This window comes from Drosophila suzukii, chromosome 3, assembly GCF_043229965.1.
Source record: "Drosophila suzukii chromosome 3, CBGP_Dsuzu_IsoJpt1.0, whole genome shotgun sequence".
NCBI classification, from domain to species: domain Eukaryota; kingdom Metazoa; phylum Arthropoda; class Insecta; order Diptera; family Drosophilidae; genus Drosophila; species Drosophila suzukii.
The window spans coordinates 34,389,410-34,409,952 of NC_092082.1; the positions used below are offsets into that span (position 1 = coordinate 34,389,410).

The 20,543-nt window shown below is 39.1% G+C and overlaps 2 protein-coding genes across 7 annotated transcripts in view; one reads left to right on the top strand and one right to left on the bottom strand.

Moving 5' to 3' along the window:
- vtd (RAD21 cohesin complex component verthandi) overlaps positions 1-17,720 on the bottom strand; it is a 41,296-nt gene extending 23,576 nt beyond the window's left edge. For 3 of the 5 annotated variants that reach the window (XR_011604159.1, XM_070996196.1, XM_070996194.1), the window contains exons 1-3: positions 17,388-17,720; positions 17,041-17,331; positions 8,938-9,061 (exon numbers count right to left, since the gene is read on the bottom strand). Coding sequence is in view for 4 of the 5 variants with exons in the window: in XM_070996196.1 (XP_070852297.1) it covers positions 8,938-9,061; positions 17,041-17,331; positions 17,388-17,645 (673 nt within the window). In the remaining variant the exon portion in view is untranslated. The remainder of the gene's footprint in view (positions 1-8,937; positions 9,062-17,040; positions 17,332-17,387) is intronic. The other 2 variants (XM_070996195.1, XM_070996197.1) reach the window with 2 other exon arrangements.
- The window catches only part of RpL15 (ribosomal protein L15), a 330,472-nt gene that overhangs the window by 4,279 nt on the left and 305,650 nt on the right, over positions 1-20,543 (top strand). The gene's annotated exons all lie outside the window — the stretch shown is intronic.

Sequence of the window (20,543 nt, forward strand, 5' to 3'; positions counted from 1 at the left end):
CGAGTTCAGGGAAGAAATTTACCAAAATGCAAGCCAGCTTGTTTTAACTGGTGAATCTTTTACGTTCTGTGCAACCTGTCACAGCAATATAAAAGCCGGCAGAAAGCCCAAAGGTGCCATTTCTAACGGCCTGGATTTCCCAGAAATTCCTTATTGCTTAAGGGGGCTTACTCCCTTGGTGGAACGACTGATTTCACCTCGCCTTCCATTTATGATTATTAAAAGGAGCTGTTGTAAATGTTCCACTTCCAGTAAGCAATATTGTGACGTCCCTCCCACGAGCTTTCAATGAAGCTGAGGTTATACAGCATCACCTCAAGCGAAGAATGGAATACGGACATGATTTCATGGCAGAGACCATTAGGCCTTCTAGAATGGCTGACGCTATTAGATACTTAGTAAATACCGAGCTTTACAGAAAGCATAATGTGTCAATAAACGAGCAGTGGATCTCTGATTTTACATCCGAAACTGTTCCCTTCATAGCATCTCAAGCTGTCTTGGCATTAGTAGAGGAGCAATTAGCCATCCAGCAGGAGGATGTAAATTCGGAGGCTACTAATTCCGATGAGAATGCGGAAGCATTCGATGCATGAGAATAACCAGACACACAATGTAGGAATTCCGAGAATTACAACTACAGGTGAGGGCCAAAAACCTCCCGACGTGATTCTCGATGCTGACTCTGAAGAATTAGCGTTCCCAAGCATATATGCTGGCGTCAAGAGACCATCTTCAGAGAGTTATACAACCGGAGCTAGGTCTTAACTTAGGAACGTAGTACGTACTTGACGAAGATTTTATGGGCAACTTAATTAGCCATAAGGATGGATATCTAATTCTTAAGGATATTTGCACGTCTTCTGCTCACTAAGAAGATGAAAAGAAGAAAGTCATGGCTATGATTCGCCAGTTTGGTTGGCCAACGCAATGTAGATAGGGTTGAAATAAATGAAGAAGCTTTAAATTTACAATTTAGGGAAAAGGCGCGCCTGATTTTGACAGACCCAGTGACGTGTGCTAGATACTTTGATTATAGATATGGGAAGTTCTTAAATTAATGAAGAAACCTGGGGATATCTTTGGAAGTAATTTTGTTACTACCTATTATTAGTGAGTTGAGTTTCAACAGAGAGGTTCACCTTATATTCACGGTATGTTTTGGCTGAAAGACGCCCCGGAAGTGGATTTCAACAATGAAGAATCTATGTCTAGTGTAATAGCCTTCATTGATCAGTTTGTAACTGTGGATGTTACAAACACAGCATAAGCACGGGCATTCGTGTCTTAAAAAGATGCGCCGGCAATCTGTTTGTCGATTCGGTATTCCATATCCTCCAATGCCCCAAACGGAATTATTGAAGCCACTTCCTGAAGAAACTCAAAACTTTTCTCTTCACCACGAAAAATTAAAAAAAATTCGAAGCTGTTTGCTTCGCGATCAATCAGAAGATTTGATTAGCCATCTTACCTTTTTTTAAAATTTCTTTCTCATGATCAGGCAAATATGGATATCCAGTTAATTTTGGACCCTTTTGCTTGCTGTAGCTACATAATTAATTATATTAACAAATCCCAAAGGGGTAATTCGAATTTAATGCGAGAAGCAGCTAATGACATTCGAAGAGGCAATTCAAGCATTGGGCAAAAGCTACAGTATCTTAGTCACAAATTTATTTCGGGCCCTGAGATCTCTGCTCAGGAGGCCGTATATTGTTGTCTGGGATTGGCGTTGTCAGAATCTAGCAATCTAGCAGATTCTCATGAAGGCCTGTGTTTAGCCGATTTTGCTGCAAACTGTGAGTTTTCAAAAAGCCGGGAAAGAAGAAAATGATATTTTAGGAGAAGTTTATTTCGCGCTTTGCGAGGGTAGTGGTTTTATTAGAGAAAGGAATAGGCCGAGTATTATTAGGTATAGCCCCTTCAATGTTAATATAGATAGACAGAATTATTTTAGAGCATTAGTGATGCTTCATTCTCCGTGGACAGACGAACAGGCAGATTTAATACAGAGAAATTGTGAGGAGTTTTACCAAGGGAATGAAGCGGCTATTAAAGCCAATTTTGATAGATTATTATTATTGTTGAACGTTGATGCACTAAGAGCAGTACAAACAAGTGGCCCAAACGACACCAAGCACGTGCTTGTTACGCGCGGGCCCATTTTTATTTCGGGCAAATACGGTTCGCGAGGAAGGTACATAGAACAAATAAAGACAGGTCAAAACATAGATCAACAAGATTAAAGCAAATGAGCTAAGATTTTAGTTTTTAGTACAGGGATAGAAGTTGAGGAACAAATTAAATGATACAGGTTGTTATAATTATTAGAAAGAACGCGAAAGGGCTCATGCTGACTAAAATTAGATGAACATCGTGGCAAGTTAATAGGATGGTAGTTTCGCATTAGTCTAACAGGAACATTGAAACTTAGGCGGCTTACCAAATCTACAGAATCAATATCGCCTCTGATAAGATTATTCATAAAAATAGTACCAAGCATAATTCTACGGCTTACTAGAGTAGGCAAATTAATTAATAGCAATCTACTCGAGTAAGAAGGCAACCTGACGTTTTGATCCCAGTTCAAACCACGTAAGGCAAAAAGAAGAAATTGTTTCTGTACGGACTCTATACGGTCAATGTGCACTTGATACTGAGGACTCCAAACGGAAGAACAGTATTCTAAATTAGGTCGGACAAGTGAGGTAAATAATAATTTGGTAGTGTATGGATCATCAAATTCTTTAGACCAACGCTTTATAAACCCAAGAACACTCATAGCTTTATTTACAGTAGAGGTTATGTGGGAGTCAAATTTAAGTTTAGGATCTAGGAGAACACCTAAATCGTTTACTGAGTATATTCGGTCCAAGGACATGTTCTGAAGAGAGTAACTCATGAACGTTGGCGTACCCCTATAAAAAGTCATAACGTTGCATTTAAGATAGTTTAAATTCAAAGGTTGTGGATTCCATAGAAAGTTTGGAAGACGCGTTTAGAAGGGCCATGGAAGTAGCGGACAATAATGAGGAAAATATAGATGAGGAGGCCGAAGTTTATGAGGAGTTTAGGGCCCTAGCTTTTCCGGAAATGTCTCTTCAAATAAATGTTTTAAACTTAAACAATCATGTTCAAGAAATTGATCCGGATAGCAATATCCGGGTAATAAAGCTCCCACCAATTATTTCCGCTGAACACTCAGCAACTTTAGTTAGAACCCTTAATTTAAAGCAAAAAACCTTTTTAACGCATGTTTTGCAAAATGCAAGAAATGCTAGTTTTTATGAGTTCGTAGGAGACGGAGCAGGTGTCGGCAAGAGTAGACTTATTTCCACGCTATTTCAGTATAATGGTCGAGCAGGATGCGACCCAACTTCTATAAAAATATTATTGTGCGCTCCCACAGACAAAGCTGCTTTTGGAATCGGAGGCTCCACTCTTCATTCCATGTTCTCTTTCCCTGTCAATCAGACTGGGTCTGCATTTAGGAGCTTAAGCCCTGATTTGTTAAATACCCTGCGTTCTAGATTTATTGATCTTAAAGTACTTTTAATAGACGAAATGTCTATGGTCGGCGCAACAATGTTTTCCCATTTGAACTCTCGCCTTAAGCAAATTTTTTCCAACGTCGATGCTCCCTTCGAAGGTATTTCAGTCATCGTGTTCGGCGATCTTAGACAATTTTCAGCCGCCGTCGCATGATCCATACAGTGCTTTTTTTGGATCTTACCTGTGGAGCCCTTTTAAGTTTTTCGGACTCACAGAGATAATGCGACAGCGAGATGACCAGCCGTTTGCAATTGCACTCAATAACATGGCGTCCGGCCAAATGTCGTCTGATGATATAAGCTTACTTAGAACCCGAATTTCCGATGAAATTCAAGTACCAAATGACACAATTCACCTTTTCTCAAGCAATCAGGACACAGATCGGTACAATAGGGAGAAGCTCAACTCGATTCCCACTGATCAATTTAACTCGGAAGCTATAGACTCAGTTAAATCTGCACAACTTAGTTCAGAGCAGATGTCTGGAACAAGGTAGGGCATTAAAAACATCTGAATCACAAGGTTTGTGTACCTCACTGATTTTAAAAACCACTGCAAAACATGTGATGACGGTCAATGTAGATACATCAGATGGTCTCGTTAATGAAGCCACAGGTGTTCTTAGGGAGATAGGCTTCAGTACGTCCAACACTCCGAATACTCTTTGGATAGAATTTTTAGATGAAAGCATAGGAGTTAGTGCACGATCAAAGTGCAGTCACCGTTAAGAGCCTTCATGGACACCAGTTGTTAAGATTATCAAGAGCTTTCAGAATAATTCTAGCCAGGCCACTACCATTGACCGAAAGCAGTTTCCAGTAGTACCTGCAGAAGCCGTTACAATTCACAAAAGTCAAGGAGCTACCTACAGCAAAGTGGTGGTTCACACTGGTCCAAGAATGCAGAGAGCTGCACTGTATGTAGCCTGTAGCAAAGCCACAAGTGCAGCAAGTCTTTGTATCATTAAACCTCTCGTCCCTCCATGATCCGCTCAGAACTCAGCTTCAGAAGAAGAGCTCCGAGAATTGCGTACCGCTAAGTTACTGAATACGCATTTCGATTGCTTACTCAATAGTCCGAACCTTCATGTCTTTTTCCATAATACGGAAAAGCTTGCACCGCCACATTAGCGATGTATATTCCGATCAGCCAATGCTTAACTCTTCACTTTTGTGCTTCGTTGAGGCTTCCACATACTTAAATGAAGCATATGATATTCCTGGCTTTACCCCAGCAGTGCGACTAGATTGCCAGTCAGTAGCTAGCGGAGTTCGGCCAAAAAGAGGCATTCTCGTATTTTTTCGAAACGAACTTTTTGAGAATGTTAGTCTTTGTTCAAGTGGTCGCTTTTTTGCTAATTCTACAAATTTAGCCTCTCCAGTGTTCGAGCTTGCCACCTTTAAGTACCGTTCCTTAGGGATTATTATTATATATAAAAGTCAGACTTATCCGTTGATAAAGTTTGAAACAGAATTTAAGGATTTATTTCAGCGGCACACGTTTTTAAATAAGAATTGTTTAGTGTTAGTTGATTTTAATTTGTGCCTTCACTCCATCTCTGGCTGCTGTAAGAGAATTTTCGATTTTTTAGCAGATGCAAAAGGTTTTAGATCATTGCTAGATTTGGATTCGTCTACAACCAATTGAAACACGCATATTGATTGGGCGTTTTCAAATATTTTCGATTAGCCCTAAAGAGTAGACCAGACTAGTAGATTAGACCCCATAAAGTATATATATTCTTGATCAGGATCACTAGCCGGTGTCGATCTAGCCATGTCCGTCTGTCTGTCCGTCCGGATGAACGCTGAGATCTCGGAAACTAGCTAGGCTAGTAAGATATGGCGTGCAGATTCCTGAGCTTCTTACGCAGCGCAAGTTTGTTTCAGCGAATTGCCACGCCCACTCTAACGCCCACAAACCGCCCAAAACTGCGGATCCTACAGTTTTGATGCTAGAATAAAAATTTTAACTGAAATGTATTGTTCTCATCAATACCTATCGATTGACCCAAAAAAAGTTTGCCACGCCCACTCTAACGCCCATAACGCTTAAATCTGTCTATCGCCGGTAGGTGGCGCATTCCAATCTCGCTTTGCTGCTTGCATATCTCCATTTCCCTTTGGTCCCTTAAGCTGAGTAACGGGTATCTGATAGTCGAGGTACTCGACTATAGCGTTCTTCCTTGTTTTAATTTCAATGGTTTACCTTATCTCTAAGTCTTTCCTATATACGATTTTTTTTTTAATTTTCTCTCTGGCCATTAGAGTACAAAATCTTGTTATGAGTATTTTTGTTGTCATTAGTTATCCGCCTGAGTTAGATTTGACTTGTTTCATTAAATGTCTTTTTAATTTTTTCCGTTAAGTAAATGAGTTTAATTAAAAGTCAGGCATTTCCAGTGTTGTATAGGCTTGATTTTTTACGCCAATTCCTTTTTCCAGGCAGTCAATTTAGAGATACACTAAACTTATGAATGCAATTAATACATAATAACATTAATTTAACATTAGTCCAGCAATGAATGTACTACAAATGCAGTTTGTCAAAAATTCAAAGTTATAAAACCAATTAACATTTTGAAGTATTTCGTCTTGGCTGAACGGGTTGTTTTTGGATTTGGAAAAATAAAAACAATTTAATAAAACATTTTGAAATTTAAATTGTAACATAAAACATCAAGTTGATCGGAGCTGTATTTCTTAAATTATGAAAATCCTAGTAAGAACTTAAACCCATTTACAAAAGAATATCACGCGGAATCAGCATAAAGCGGTTCTGTATTATGTATGTATGTATGTCGAAGTATTAGGAATATTATCTTAGATAGTTCATAATAAATGAAAGTTAAGGGAACGTTCTCTTTGTTTTGGATCAAAAAATCGATTTTTTTTTTGCAAAAATTGAAAGCCACATATCCGTAGAGTATGTGTGTGAAAGGATTTTTCGATACGATGAATAGTTTGTGAATGAGAGCGTCTCGAATACACCTGCGTCACGCGCGCTGCGGGACGCTACGGTGCTGATTCATGGCTTTCTATTCACCGAAACACGAATGAGGGTCGGTATTATCGTGTGTTAGTGGTACATAGAAATGTATTTAGATGGCAGCACCTACAAGAAATAGCAGATGTTCCGAAAAATCTCTAACCTGCAACTGTAAATCGCCGAGTTCGCTCACGTTTGTTGTTTTTCTGTCGCGAAATATTTGTCTCTAATTTCGTACGAAATGCCGAAAACAAAGCGGTCACTTTCGCGGGTTCGCAAAAGGAAATTCCAAGGGAATCAATTTTCGGGGGAAGCAAGTGCGGATCATGTCAGTTCGTCGGCGAAAAAACTAAAAGACATGGGCTTTGACGATATCGAAATCGACGCAAGCACTAGTTACGTTATTTGCAACTTCTTGATGGTTTTCAACGCGTTGAGTGTGCAAATCTTGTTCTGGTGCAGTGAAGTTTGGACGCACGGCAGGACCTGGTGTTAGATTCAAACTTATTGTAGATTGTTCATGTGAAAAGCGCCAAATTTTATCGTCTCCGATATCGCAAAACGTTTACGAGATCAACCGACGACTTTTATTCGCTTTTCGCGTTTTCGGGTGCGGATTGCAAACTGTAAAAACGTTTTGCTCTTTACTTGACATAAAACACTCGTTCAGTAACAGTCAGTATTATAACTTCCTGGACAATTTGCACGCCGCTTCGAAGGTCGTCTTTGACATCGTCCGGAGGAAAGCCGCGAAAGAAGAAATCGGAGCTAACTCCGCAGCTGGGAACGAGCCGAGTCTGTTTCTGGGGACGGATCTTGGAAAAAGCGGGGATTTTCTTCGTTATTTGGTCTCGTTTCCCTTATCGGCAAGTACTCTGGCAAGATTTTGGACGTGATTGTAAAATCATCTTATTGCCAAGCTTGCTACAATTGGGCATCGAAAATAGGTACCCCGGAGTATGAACAATGGCACGAAGATCATGTTGACGATTGTGCGGCGAATCACAGTGGAAGTGCGAGCAAAATGGAGGAGGACGGGGTGCGCGAAATGTTTGAAAACTCGGAAAGCCTTCTGGGGGTAAAATATAAATATTATATTGGCGACGGAGATACGAAAACCTTCAAGGCTCTGGCTGACATGAACCCATACGATGATTGCCCAGTGGCGAAGAAAAAGTGCGTAGGTCATGTCCAAAAGCGCATGGGAAGTCGTCTCCGCAAGCTGAAGACGGACACAAAAGGGCTTGGTGGGAAGGGGGCTGGAAAACTGACCGATAAACTCATCACAGAAAACCTATAAGATCGAATGGTGGCCGTAATAACTAATCAAACAAAAAAGTTATTCTAAGTCATACTTTTAAAAAACTTTAAACGCGTTTTTCTCGAAACCATGTTTTTCAAAAAAATTCCGCGTCCACAGCTTCATCCTGTGAACCGATTTGCTTCATGTAAAATTTTTATGAAAGTATATGCTTTTTTATTGGGCACTAAGCTACTCCGGAAATAAACAATAATTTATTTATAATTTTTCAACGTGGTTTAACTGAAAAAAAATGTACGAAAATCGAACTTTAAAATTCGAACATTCATTACGCGGTCAATTTATGGCCGCAATTTGATGCCATAGGTTAGTGCCTTTCAAAAGTATATTAACTTTAACTAATGATAACAATTTTCTATTTCAGTTGACTACAAGAGGCTGCAGGCTCGGAATTTTTGGACGATGTTTGCCGCGCGGAGGCAGACGAAAGCCGCCATTTTGCAGCCGCTATTTTGAATTTCACCGTCAAATAAATTTTAAAAAAATCTTGAATAATAAACGAAATCAAAAAGCAAAACCCGAAGTTTGTACGCCTTTTCATTATCCCACAAAAAATTGACGAACTTTGCCTTCATTTCGACCAAAACAAAGAGAACGTTCCCTTAAAGGGTCCCAATTTTTTGGCATGCCGAAAAAGGTGCCTTTCTTAAAACTATTATTTTGGGACAAAAAAGGCTTTGGGATAGAAAAAACTTGCGCTAAATCAGAATTCTTTTATAGTTTTGAAGGTCGTAGCATTTATATAGACTGACGGACATTACTCACAGAGTAAGAACCAGCAACTTAAAAACGAAAGTTATTTCTTCTTTTAATGAACATTTCATAGACCAAAACTGGGTTTTGTTATCAACATTTCATCGAAATTTCATAAACTTTATTTTTGAAGAGAAATTGAAAGAGAGGGTCGGCTCGGCGAAAGTCGAAGTCGGTGCATTGATGATACGTTGATATTATTTATATATTGGTAAGATGTGGCACTACGGGGAATCGAATGCCTAAACAGGAAAAATTAAATCGAACGAAACGAGTGCAAAGTAGGACAGCCGGGATTGGTATGCATTATTAATTTTACTTACGTCCAAAAGAATCTCCAAATCCATCACCATCTAATCGAGCTCCAGATATATCAGCATGGTCGTCGGTTGAATGTGGCTCCAGTGACACAATATTTTCCAACACGTCACTGTCAAATAGCTTGTCCTAAAACCAAGTAGTACAGTTAATTTTATGTTTTTAAAACGAATAAAACGAATAAAAAAAAATGTAATCATCAAATATGCCGTTTTGACCTCAACATTGGTAATCTATGACTAGCCACATTAGTTGGCTTGAAAACGTCTTATCTAGAAATCATAGAAAAATATGTACAAAACAAAAAAAACAAACAGAAAACAGTTTTCATAAAAAAACAAAAAAGAATATCATTAGTAATTCTGTGTTAAGTCCCAGTTCTGCTTTTTTTAAGTTTAGTGACAACTCGAAATAAATTCTTTTTGCGAGGATCATGAAAATTCAAAATCAAAGGTGCTTTTATATTCTTTTTCTAACAACTTAATGTAGAAAAGTGTTATGTTTTATAAAGTGCGCATACTCAAATTGTAGTCGATTGCCTTGGGTTTCAGATACCCGTTACTCTGTTTCAAATTTCTGTTAGAATACACACCACCAATGCCAGTGCCACATCACCTGGCGGACGGTACTTCTGGCCTTGGCAAAGCCTCTTTACATTAGTTAATCATGACTTTTAAAATAACAATGCGATTGGTACGAGTCTCAGCATTTATATAGGTATTGACCAATAAAATCCATTTCAATTTACACTGAAACAAAATCACCACAAATGAGTGCGTCACACGGACTTTAGCGTTAGCGTTCCACTAAAGAAAAAACGTGCACTACCTAAGAAACTTTTGAACTTGTTCGCTTAATCCTAACATTTTAGTTTTTTCATTTTCCGAGATCTCATAGTTCATACTAGTGATCCTGCCCAAGAATGTATGGTCTTTATAAAATCGTAAACGCTTCCTTCTACCTGTTATACACATACCGACGAATACAAACTACCCTTTTACTTTACGAGTAACGGGTAAAATAAATGGGGAATGAATAGTTTTGAATGTTCAAATACCTAAATATCGCATAGTGACTTTATAAAAATCGTATCACTATTTTTGCTTATGTCTGGTCTCACTGACTCTCTTGTGAATTTTCCCCAGCGAATGGATGCTTACAAATACAACTTTACTTTCAACCCCTTGACCTGTGTTTGATGCCATAGCATTTCTTTCTTTTTTTATTTTGTATTAAGTACGTAGAGTGGTGCTCATAGACTTAAGCCACTGACACTACCATAAACTGTTTTCTTAATAACTTTTTTGAACATATTTATTTCGGCCTGAAATTTTTGCATTTTGCAACACTGTTATTTAAGCATCTGATCACAGTAAAAAATGACAAGTAGGTGTTCGTATTTTCCAAAAAATTGACTAAATGTCAAAAAGGAGTATTGTGCTCTGCTCATATACTTAAGCCACCTTGAGCTAAAATCGTCAAACTTGTGTTTTTTCCGGAAAAGTTGTGCTAGTTATTTTCTAAACTAAAGTATTGAATACTAAATACGTTTCCGAAAACAATTTGACCGCTATGGCTAAAAATAATAATTCAAATTCGGCCGAAAGAAAGCTAATATGGGATATTACGAAAAAAAACACAAATATTCTACAAATTTGTAAGACTTTACATTTTTCGCGTGGCCAAGTCAGAAATGCGATTGCATTTTATAAGAAACATGGAACCTGGGAAAGTGTTCCACGTGAAAAGCCCAGAAAAACCACTTTAAACGACGATAGACGGATTTCCAAAAGCAGTAAAGCCGATCTGTTCTAGACTTGGACGCAAATCAGGGGTCAAATGGTGGCAGATTATGGCGTGAATGTGTCAACTCAGACCATAAGAAGACAGCTAAGTGAATTTGGGTTATATGGACGCATTGCCTTAAAAAAAACCATTGCTGTCAATTAAAAATGTTAAAAAGCGCCTTCAATTCGCCAGAGAGCATATTCAAAAAGGTCCCAATTTTTGGAACATGATTGTTTGGAGAGACGAATGCAAGTTTAATGTCTTTGGGAGTGATGGTAAACCATATGTACGACGTTCTCCCAACAAACAATTGGACCCCAAATACACGAAGAAGACTATTAAACATGGTGGGGCTTCGATTATGGTCTGGGGCTGTTTCACCGCATCGGGCGTAGGTCCCCTAGGGAAGATAGAAGGCATTATGAACGGCGAAATGGACAGGGACATCCTTGTTAACAATTTATCTGGAGAATATGCCGATAATTTGCCACTTGCCTGGATATTTCAACAGGAGAACGACCCGAAACACACCAGCAAAATAGTCAAGTCGTGGCTTAATCTATGTTTTGCAATGGCCACCGCAGAGCCCCGACTTTAACCCTATAGAGAACTTGTGGGGAATTGTTAAACAAGTCGTTGGCCAAAAAAAACCAGCAAATAAAAACGATTTGTGGCGAGTTTTGCAAGAAGAGTGGAAGAAAATCACCCATCAACAGTGCGCACGTCTTGTGGACTCAGTGCCAAAGCGTTGCTCCGCTCTTCTTAAGCAGAAAGGTCATCCCGCTCAATATTAAAGTAAATTTATTAAAAGTATAAGGAATATTAAGAAAATTTTAACTTTTTCAACCAATATGTTCCAGGTGGCTTAAGTATGTGAGCAGGATATTTTGGAGATTCTCAGATTTTTTAAGTTTTTCGTTGAATATATATTTTTATAACTTGGTTATTCTTCTATTAGAACACTGATATATAGAACTAATGTGACACAAAAAATTGGAGCTGTGAAATAAAAACTTTTCTTAATTTTCGTTTAAATTTTTGGTTGAAGTCTTGTGGCTTAAGTATATGAGCACCACTGTATGTACACTACTAGACAAAATAAGGGAGAACGAGATCTGCAAGCAGCAAAGCGAGATCGAAATGCGCAGACAGATTTAAGCGTTATTGCCGTTAGAGTGGGCATGGAAAACTTTTTTGGGACAATCGATAGGTGTTGACGAGACTAATACATTTCGATTAAAATTTTTTTCCAGCATTAAAAATTGTGGGCGTAACAAACTTGGGCTGCGTACAAGGCTACGAAATCTAAATCAGAAATCCCAATTCTCTCTTTGATAGTTTCCGACATATACAGTTCATACTTACGATTTTTTGAAGTTTGTGGGTGGCTTGTGGGCGTGCCAACTTTTTTTTGGGTCAATCGATAGGTATTGATAAGAACAATACATTTCAGTTAAAATTTTTATTATAGCGTTAAAACTGTAGGAGCCACAGTTTTGTTCGGTTTGTGGGCCTTTGGGTGGTCGTGGCAAACCTTTTTTTGGTTAATCGATAGGTATTGACGAGACTAATACATTTCAGTTAATACCTTTTTTCTAGCATGAAAATTGTGGGCGCCACAGGTTTGGGCGGTTTGTGGGGGTTAAAGTAGGCTACGTACAAGGCTACGGAATCTAAATCTAAGATCCCTATTCTCTTTCATATTCGCGTTCATATTTATGATTTTTTGAAGTTTGTTGGCGGTATGTGGGCTTAGCCAACTTTTTATGGGTCAATCGAAAGGTATTGATGAGAACAATACAATGCAGCTAAAATTTTTATTCTAGCATCAAAACTGTAAGAGCCACAGTTTTGGGCGGTTTGTGGGCGTTAGAGTGGAAGTGGCACCCTGCTGAAACAAACTTGCGCTGCGCAAGAAGCTCCGGAATCTACATTCCCAACTTTCTAGCTTTTGTAGTTTCAGAGATCTCAGCGTTCATAGGGACATGGTTAGATCGACTCGGCTAGTGATCCTGATCAAGAATATATATATATTTCTACCTGTTACATACTTTCCGAATCCGTTTTACTCTACCAATAACGGGTATAAAAACGTTTGTAAGGTCGGTTTTGGTTTAACGTACTGCTCTTGATAAATATAATCTATTTGGGTGAAATGTAGTAAAGCCCATACAAAATGAATAAAATAGCTTTTATACTAAAGATACCTGAGTCTTTAGGGTTATAAAAATAATGAAGTTTTAAAATTGTTTGTTTTACTTTTTTTTGGTGATAGTTGATGAAACGACCAACAATATAATGTATACTGCACAGTTTAAGTTCTTGGAAGACATTGCATTGGAACAGCTACTATTAATAGTTAATTTATGAATTTAAATAATTAAAATACAATACGAAATTACACTCATCCCCTAGATTTAACTATTTTATTTTAATTAACTTAAAATGTTTTCAGCTAACTCGAGGTCAGTCGACGGCTTAGGTTTGAAAATATAAAGCTGATACTTAATGTCAACACACAATAAACAATAGCTTTGGTAGCTCCAATGTGAAACATGCAAGTACACTAGGGTGGACTTTTTAACGGTCTGTATTAAATAAATAATTGCGAAAAAAGTTTAGGCGGCGCGCAATGGTCTCCCAGTTGCAATAAAAGTGACTCAAAAAATGAAAATGTTTCTTCCGTTCCTTAATTGGTCAACTTATGGATTCTGTTCAAATAAGGGTAACAAAAGGTAGCTCAATTCATGAGTTAAATCTATCCATCGTATCCTAGTTAGTTGAGCTTCTGCCTCCGAACCAAAATGACTGTCTTTGCTTGCATTTGTGGGACTCAACTTGTAAGATTAACACTGTGTTAGCATAAGCCCAGTCTCATAAAAATCTATTAATTGTTGGATTTTTTCTAGTACTTGTAGCTTGTAGCTAGTACTTTAGAACATGAAGATGCCATTGCGTACCGTCTAAGCCCATTTAAAATTTTTTTTTTTTTATGCATTAAGGACACTAAACGTAAATTTATAATGGGGTGAGAAATTTTTTGAGTTTAATATAAATGTCCGCTTAACGTACACAGAAGCTGCTTTGCTTTGCAGGGCGCCACCTAGAGGCGATTACAATTTCGATAGCTATTGACGAAACCAAAATATTTCCTTTAACATTTTTATTCGCGCATCAAAGCATCAAATTGGGGGCTAGTTTGCTGAATCAAATATTCCTTTGAGTAGTAGCAAAGAATAATCGTTGTTAACAGTTTTATTTACTGTGCATTTAACGTTTTACAATTTTCAAAATAATAGTTCGATTTTAGTAACTTTCAGCGTGTCGGTAGTGGTCGCCAAAGTCTTGTGCGGTTTGTGAGAGTTAGGCTGGACGTGACACCACAAGCACCGCAGCGCAAGAATCTCTGAAATCGTAATCCCAAAATTCAGGCTTATACAGTGGCAAAAAAATAATAGCACCAATTCAATACATTTTTTTCTGGGTAAAATAAAATTGTTTTCAGTGTTTGCTTTTTTTCAACACATTTTTTTGTACTCTTTAGTATTCTTTCTAACCAAAAAATTTGTTACTTTTTTTTAAAATCTTGCCCCTAAATTTATTTTTAAGTGATTTATTAAAAAACCCCAAAATGTAAAAAAATAGCACCACTACCACATTTATTAGCAAAAACCCCATATTTTGCCGAATAGCCTTAATACAAAGCACGGGTCAATTAAATTTATCTATAATTTCAATATTTTGAACATAAAAAGTTTGATAATACCATTGAAATGGGACGTGGAAAGCTTTGCACTGAGTAAAAGCGTGATAGTTGGTCGATTGGTCGGATGTTTAAATAAAGTGATTAAGAACGCTCTAAACTATAAAGAAAAACCTGAAACACGAGGACGAAAACAATCTATGACCCCCTTCACGACAATCGATTGATTCGTCAGAGCAAGAAGGATCCTTTCAAATCTGCTACTGAGCTTAAAAAGGAGTTTAAAATAAATGCGACGCTGCAAACTGTGCGTACATTTCTCAGGGAACATAACCTAACAGCCTGCAGCCCGAGAAAGGTACCACTTTTAAATGCCAGAAATATTTCTAAGCGAATTAAGTTTGCCAAGGATGCAAATGCAAATTGGTCACCCGATCAGTGGAGGAATATTTTACGGTCAGGTGAGAGCAAGGTGATTATGTTTGGTGGAAAAGGATCCAGATCGTATTTCAGACGTCCAAAGAACTCGAAATTTAAACCTCAGTAAAGCATGTAGGGCGTAGTGTTATTGTATGGGCCGGCTTTTCCTATTAAGGAGTAGGCCCGATACATTAAATCAAGGCCATCATGGACCAGCACTTATACGTGGACATACCATTATGCTACCTTTCGCAGAGTATGAAATGCCGCTTGTGTGGGTCTTCCAACAAGATAATGACCCCAAACATACCAGCAAGAAGGCAAAGAAAAGGTTTGGGAACAACTCTGTGAACGTTATGGAGTGGCCTTCGCAGTCTCCAGACCTTAATCCAAGAAGGCAGTCGCTGCATCAAAACCAACATCCATCGGATCCCTTTGGGGAGTAATTAAGGAGTCCTGGACTCAAATTTCCATAAAGCGATGCCAGGGCCTAGTTGACTCCATGCCAAGACGCAGCTGTTATTTCCATTAAAGGATACACCACAAAGTATTAAATGAAGAATGTAAACATAGACTTAATAGTTCAATACTGTTATCTGATGAATATTGGTAGTTCCTATCATTTTAAACCCATTTTTGAAAAGTGGTGCTATTATTTTTTTCGGTAAGTTTTTCGAGTTTTAATACAGTTTCTTGAATAATTTAAAAACTAAAAAAGAAATCAACATTTTTCACTTTCTGATTCTTTGTTGCAATTCAATTCCAAAAAGGTATTGCATGTTTTGACAGAGCTAGTTAAGGTCTCCACACAGGCTAACCATATAGATTAGAAGAGATTTGAGATTCGTTTTAAAATACTGCATATGACCAAACATCATTTAGTTTCTTGCCTCTAAGGGCAAATACATATTAAATAGGTTAGAATTCTTACATATACGAGCAGCCCGATAAGTACTTAGCCTCACCGCCCGATGCGTCACTATCGCAAGAGAAATGTACTATCGTGTAGTACATTCTCGTAGACGGCTACTGTCGAAATTTCAGCCGAATCGGACTCGTAATTTTGTTTTGACTGCGTGTGGAATCGGACGTGTCCGCGGATTTTAGACAAGTGGCGAAAGAGCAATATCGGTCTGTGATTCGATTCTTGTTTTTGGAGGGAAATCACGCAGCGAAATCAAAGCGCTTGGATGCTGTATACGATGACTCTTCTCCTTCGATGGCGACCGTCAAAAATTGGTTTAACGAGTTTTAACGTGGTCGCACGTCGGTTTTTGATGAGCCACGCCCAGGTGCCACGAAAACGGCTACCACGGAGGATAACGTGACAAAAATCCACGATCTCGTATTGGCAGAATGCCGATTAAAGATACGCGAGATAGCTGAGAAAGTAGGAATGTCAAAAGACCGAGTGGGTCATATCCTGCATGAAATTTTGGGCATGAGAAAGCTGTCGGCACGATGGGTGCCGCGTTTGCTCACTCCGGACAACAAACGCAACCGTGAGACCACTTCAGAGCAGTGTTTGACTCTGTTTAAGCGCAATCCGAAGGAGTTTCTGCGTCGTTTCGTGACCGTCGACGAAACATGGATCCACTGGTACACACCAGAGACCAAGGAACAGTCGAAACAGTGGACTTCACCCGGCGAACCTGCTCCGAAGAAGGCGAAGACTGTCCCACCGGCCGGAAAGGTGATGGCCACCTTTTTTTGGGATTCACAAGGTGTGATCTACATCGACTACCTGGAGAAGGGCAAAACGGTCACAGGGCTGTACTATGCCGAATTATTGGGCCGATTCGCCGCCGAATTGCAGAAAATACGGCCCCATTCGGCGAAGAAAAAAGTGCTCTTTAACCATGACAACGCACCGGCTCACACTTCCGCCCCCGCCAAGGCCAAATTGGTCGAATTGGGCTAAGAACTGCTACCCCATCCACCATAATCTCCAGATTTCGCCCCGTGTGACTTTTTTGTTTCCAAACTTGAAAGTCACTCGCTGAACAGAAATGGGTCAAGTGTATCGAGCTAAAAGGAGATTATGTTGAGAAATAAATCGCCACTTTTCCAAAATTTTCGTTTTTTTTTTTGGAGGCTAAGTACTTATTGCACCAAACTGGAATCTTACGATCATATACCAAAGGGATTTCTGTGGCACACCAAATATCAGAATTTATAAATGCTACACTATACATACATTGATATTTGAAGTTATAGATCCTCGCATAATTTCTGGTGTTTCCGCTTCGAAACCTATGTCTCCAAAGCCATCATCTTGTAGAGAGATAGTTAAGCTGCCGTAATCTTCTCTCATTGTTATCTCGTCAGCTCTGGACTGGTTAATGGAAAATTGAGCTTCAATGTCAATATCGTTCAATTCGGGTAACGCCGTGTCAAAGTCATGAAAAACTTCGGGTAGTGTTATTGCATTAACATTCGCTTCTCTGTGACCTTCTGGTAGGTCGACCATGCCTGGTCGAAAAGCCATCTACAAATAGGAGTATTACAAATAGGGTCACCGCTGATTGAGTAAATAAAGTATACCTTAATCTTAACAAATGCTTCATTGCAATCAGCTAATAAATACTTAGCTTTTCTTGAATAAATGCGCACAACTCCAAGCAACAAATGACCAGACGTTCTTAGCGCCAATTTTACTTTGGGCTGCAAAATGCCTTCCACTGATTTTTCAATATTCGTTTCAAATACATGGGCTTTTGTAATCTTTTTGTCCCAGTGAGCTGCTAACCAGATCCTGGCCAAAGGACCCTTCTTGGCCAAAATAATGTGTTCATAGAACATTTTAATACACGTAATTTCGAAACTTATTTAAAATGTCTTCGGCGTCATCTCCCAAAAATATTTATTTTATACATCATTATCGATAACAAAGGAATACTTTTTAGTGCTAAGATAGTAATATGAGCCAAATATGATTATGTACTGCGTGTACTAAACGGCTTTTTGTGCCTAAACACGTATACCCCCTCATTGACATTTTAATAGCCTCTTCACACAGAGTATATTCGTTTGAAACACTGGGGATTTTTGACAAATGTGAAACTTGGACTTCTACATAGCACATTACAATAACATCTGAAGTGAACAGCAGTATCTCATCACAACCTAATCGAAAGGCGTTTCCTAATCGGCGAAAATGTCGTCCAATGTGATTTTCCTGCTCTTATTTATATAAAATACCATACAAACGTATAAAGCCTATCTGAACTTTTAAGCAAGTCCTAAATCAAATCTCCATCAAATTGCTGACACAGGATTGCTGAGCTTCCAAACCACTACTATCCCTTCTTGGTACGCCTCTGGCTAAAGCAAATTAATATTATGAAATTTTAAACAAACCGTCAATCGACAATATCGGAGAATATACTACACCTTTTATAAAAATTAGTTAGTTATTATGAGTTACAAATTCACGAGCTTAAGTCTAGTGATCACATCGACGAAGGCCGCGAACTAAACATAGAAGTGAGTGAAATGCAAATAGGCGGCTTACGCTTTTCGTCGGGTCGGTTTATCAGTTAGGAAATTCAGCTGAGCTTAGGAAATACCATAAAAAATTTAAGCAATCGATGTGTTCGTGCATAAGCGGTTTTAAAACGATACGTAAAAATGAAAGGCAAAACCTAAAACGTCCGCAGGAGGTCAGAGCAGATGAAAAAGGACGTCTTAATAAAGCCTTATCCAAGTTACCCATTATTGGGACTTGACCCACAAGAAGCAATACCACACCAGGGCAAACCCGTAGAAGAATGGAAGTGGTGGAGATAATCCAATCGAGAAGCCTATAGGGAAGCAGCATGTCGAGTGGGACTTCGCTCCCTACATGGACATGCTGCCGGACGGATCCACGAAAAGAAAATAAGTTCTGGCCAAAAGAATTTTGTTACTTTGTACTCATAGCACTCTTTTTAGCAGCACTCCCAGTAATTCGATCTCCGACGAGCTCCCCATTGACGAATCGCAGGACTCTACCTCCACCAGCATCCTCCCTGATAGGGAGGAGGAAAAAAAACCGCCCGTAAAGGGACAAGTGGAGGAGTCTCTACCAGCCATTGCCAGCATCCTGGGCGATTTCCTGCAGCATCAGCGGAACAACCCCGTTCCCACTCACTGAAGGCCCATGTGGGCATTCTGCGAGTCAGAGCTGGACTGCAGATGGCGCAGAGTAGATGGCGAAGCATCCGCAACGCGAGAAAGAAGCCCTAAACTATTATTTCACATAAATAAAGGCATCCCTTGAACATTTCATGTATATTTATATTTTTGTACACTAGCAGATTCGTCATTTTTAAATCGACAACAAATCAATTCAGCTGCTTAACAGCAAGTTTATGCTACATGCTTTGCGGGTGAATTTGGAAAATTTCGGTCACACTACAAGAATAAGTACAAGAAAAAAATGCCACGAAGTGTGCTTTCTGTCTGCAGATTTTAGCCAACCTGTAGAGAAATCAAGAGCAGATATTGCCCAATGTTGTCTAAATGGTAACAAATAAAGTTAATTAGATATAAAAATGTTTGTTTTTTGTTTAGTTCATTCACATTTTGTATTTTAAATTACCCTATTTATTCATTGTTTTACCAATTCGTTGATTTTCTCAACAGCCAACAAATCCGATTGGAGCTCAGCTTGGCTGTCCGCCATCCCTGACATGATTTTCGTCTGCGCTCCCTGCTCCTCCAGCCTTTCCAGAGCTATCTTCACAAGCTCGGCCTTGTGGTCCACCTTTGCGCGCTTATTAGGGGGCGAAGTGCTGCCTGAGCGTTGACTTCCGCTGCAGATGGATGCTTCCCTGTCATAGGGGCCCACACCTAAGACCTCCACAGAGAATTTCCTAGTATCTGCAATAAATACATTTTTTTTAGTTAATTTTAAGCCACAAATATAAGGATATGTTCTCGTTCCCCATGGTACTCTGCTCCATGTTGTGGATGCAGTATGCGCCTAGGAATGAGTGGAGCAACTCGTAATCCTGCCTGCAAAGAATGGTATCGTGGAGTGGACTTATAATATGTTGTTGCGCGCGTGTAATTTACCTGTACTTTTTGGTCAGGACTTAAATTTTTCTCAGGACATCTTTGTAGGACACATCCAACCCAGCTTCGGTTAAGGAATGGGCCATCTCCATGTACACATGGACATATTTTCGTGCTCCCCGCTATTGCACGATGTTTCCAAGCCAAATGTAGGTGATGAATGGATATCTGTGGGAAGACGCTATTGGCCGATCTGAGTACTAGGCCTTCTAGCGTCATTCTACTCATCATCTACCATCCGTTGAACGGATGGTCCATAAGGTTTTGCCGCTCCAAAAAAATCCGAAATCCATCTTTTATGCGTTATTTTGGCGATTTTTTTCAGTGCAACTCTGAGCTCTTCTTCTTGACAGCGGAAGTTTAAGCATTCACTACAAAAACGTAAGCAATGTAGACAGGAAACAATCAAAAATGGAAGGCAACGAACCAACAGTTTTGGTTAGATTAGCCCTATCAGCTGTTAACGGATGGTGGATATGGTCTGTGGGAATCGGAGTTTCACATTTGAAAATAAAGCAACAGGTTTGGTTTGATAAGCTACAGGTTTTCAGATCAGCTGTTATCGGATGGTACATGGTGGATGTGCCCTGTGGGAATCGGAGTTTCACATATGTCAAAAATCCCAACCGCTTCGAACGGATG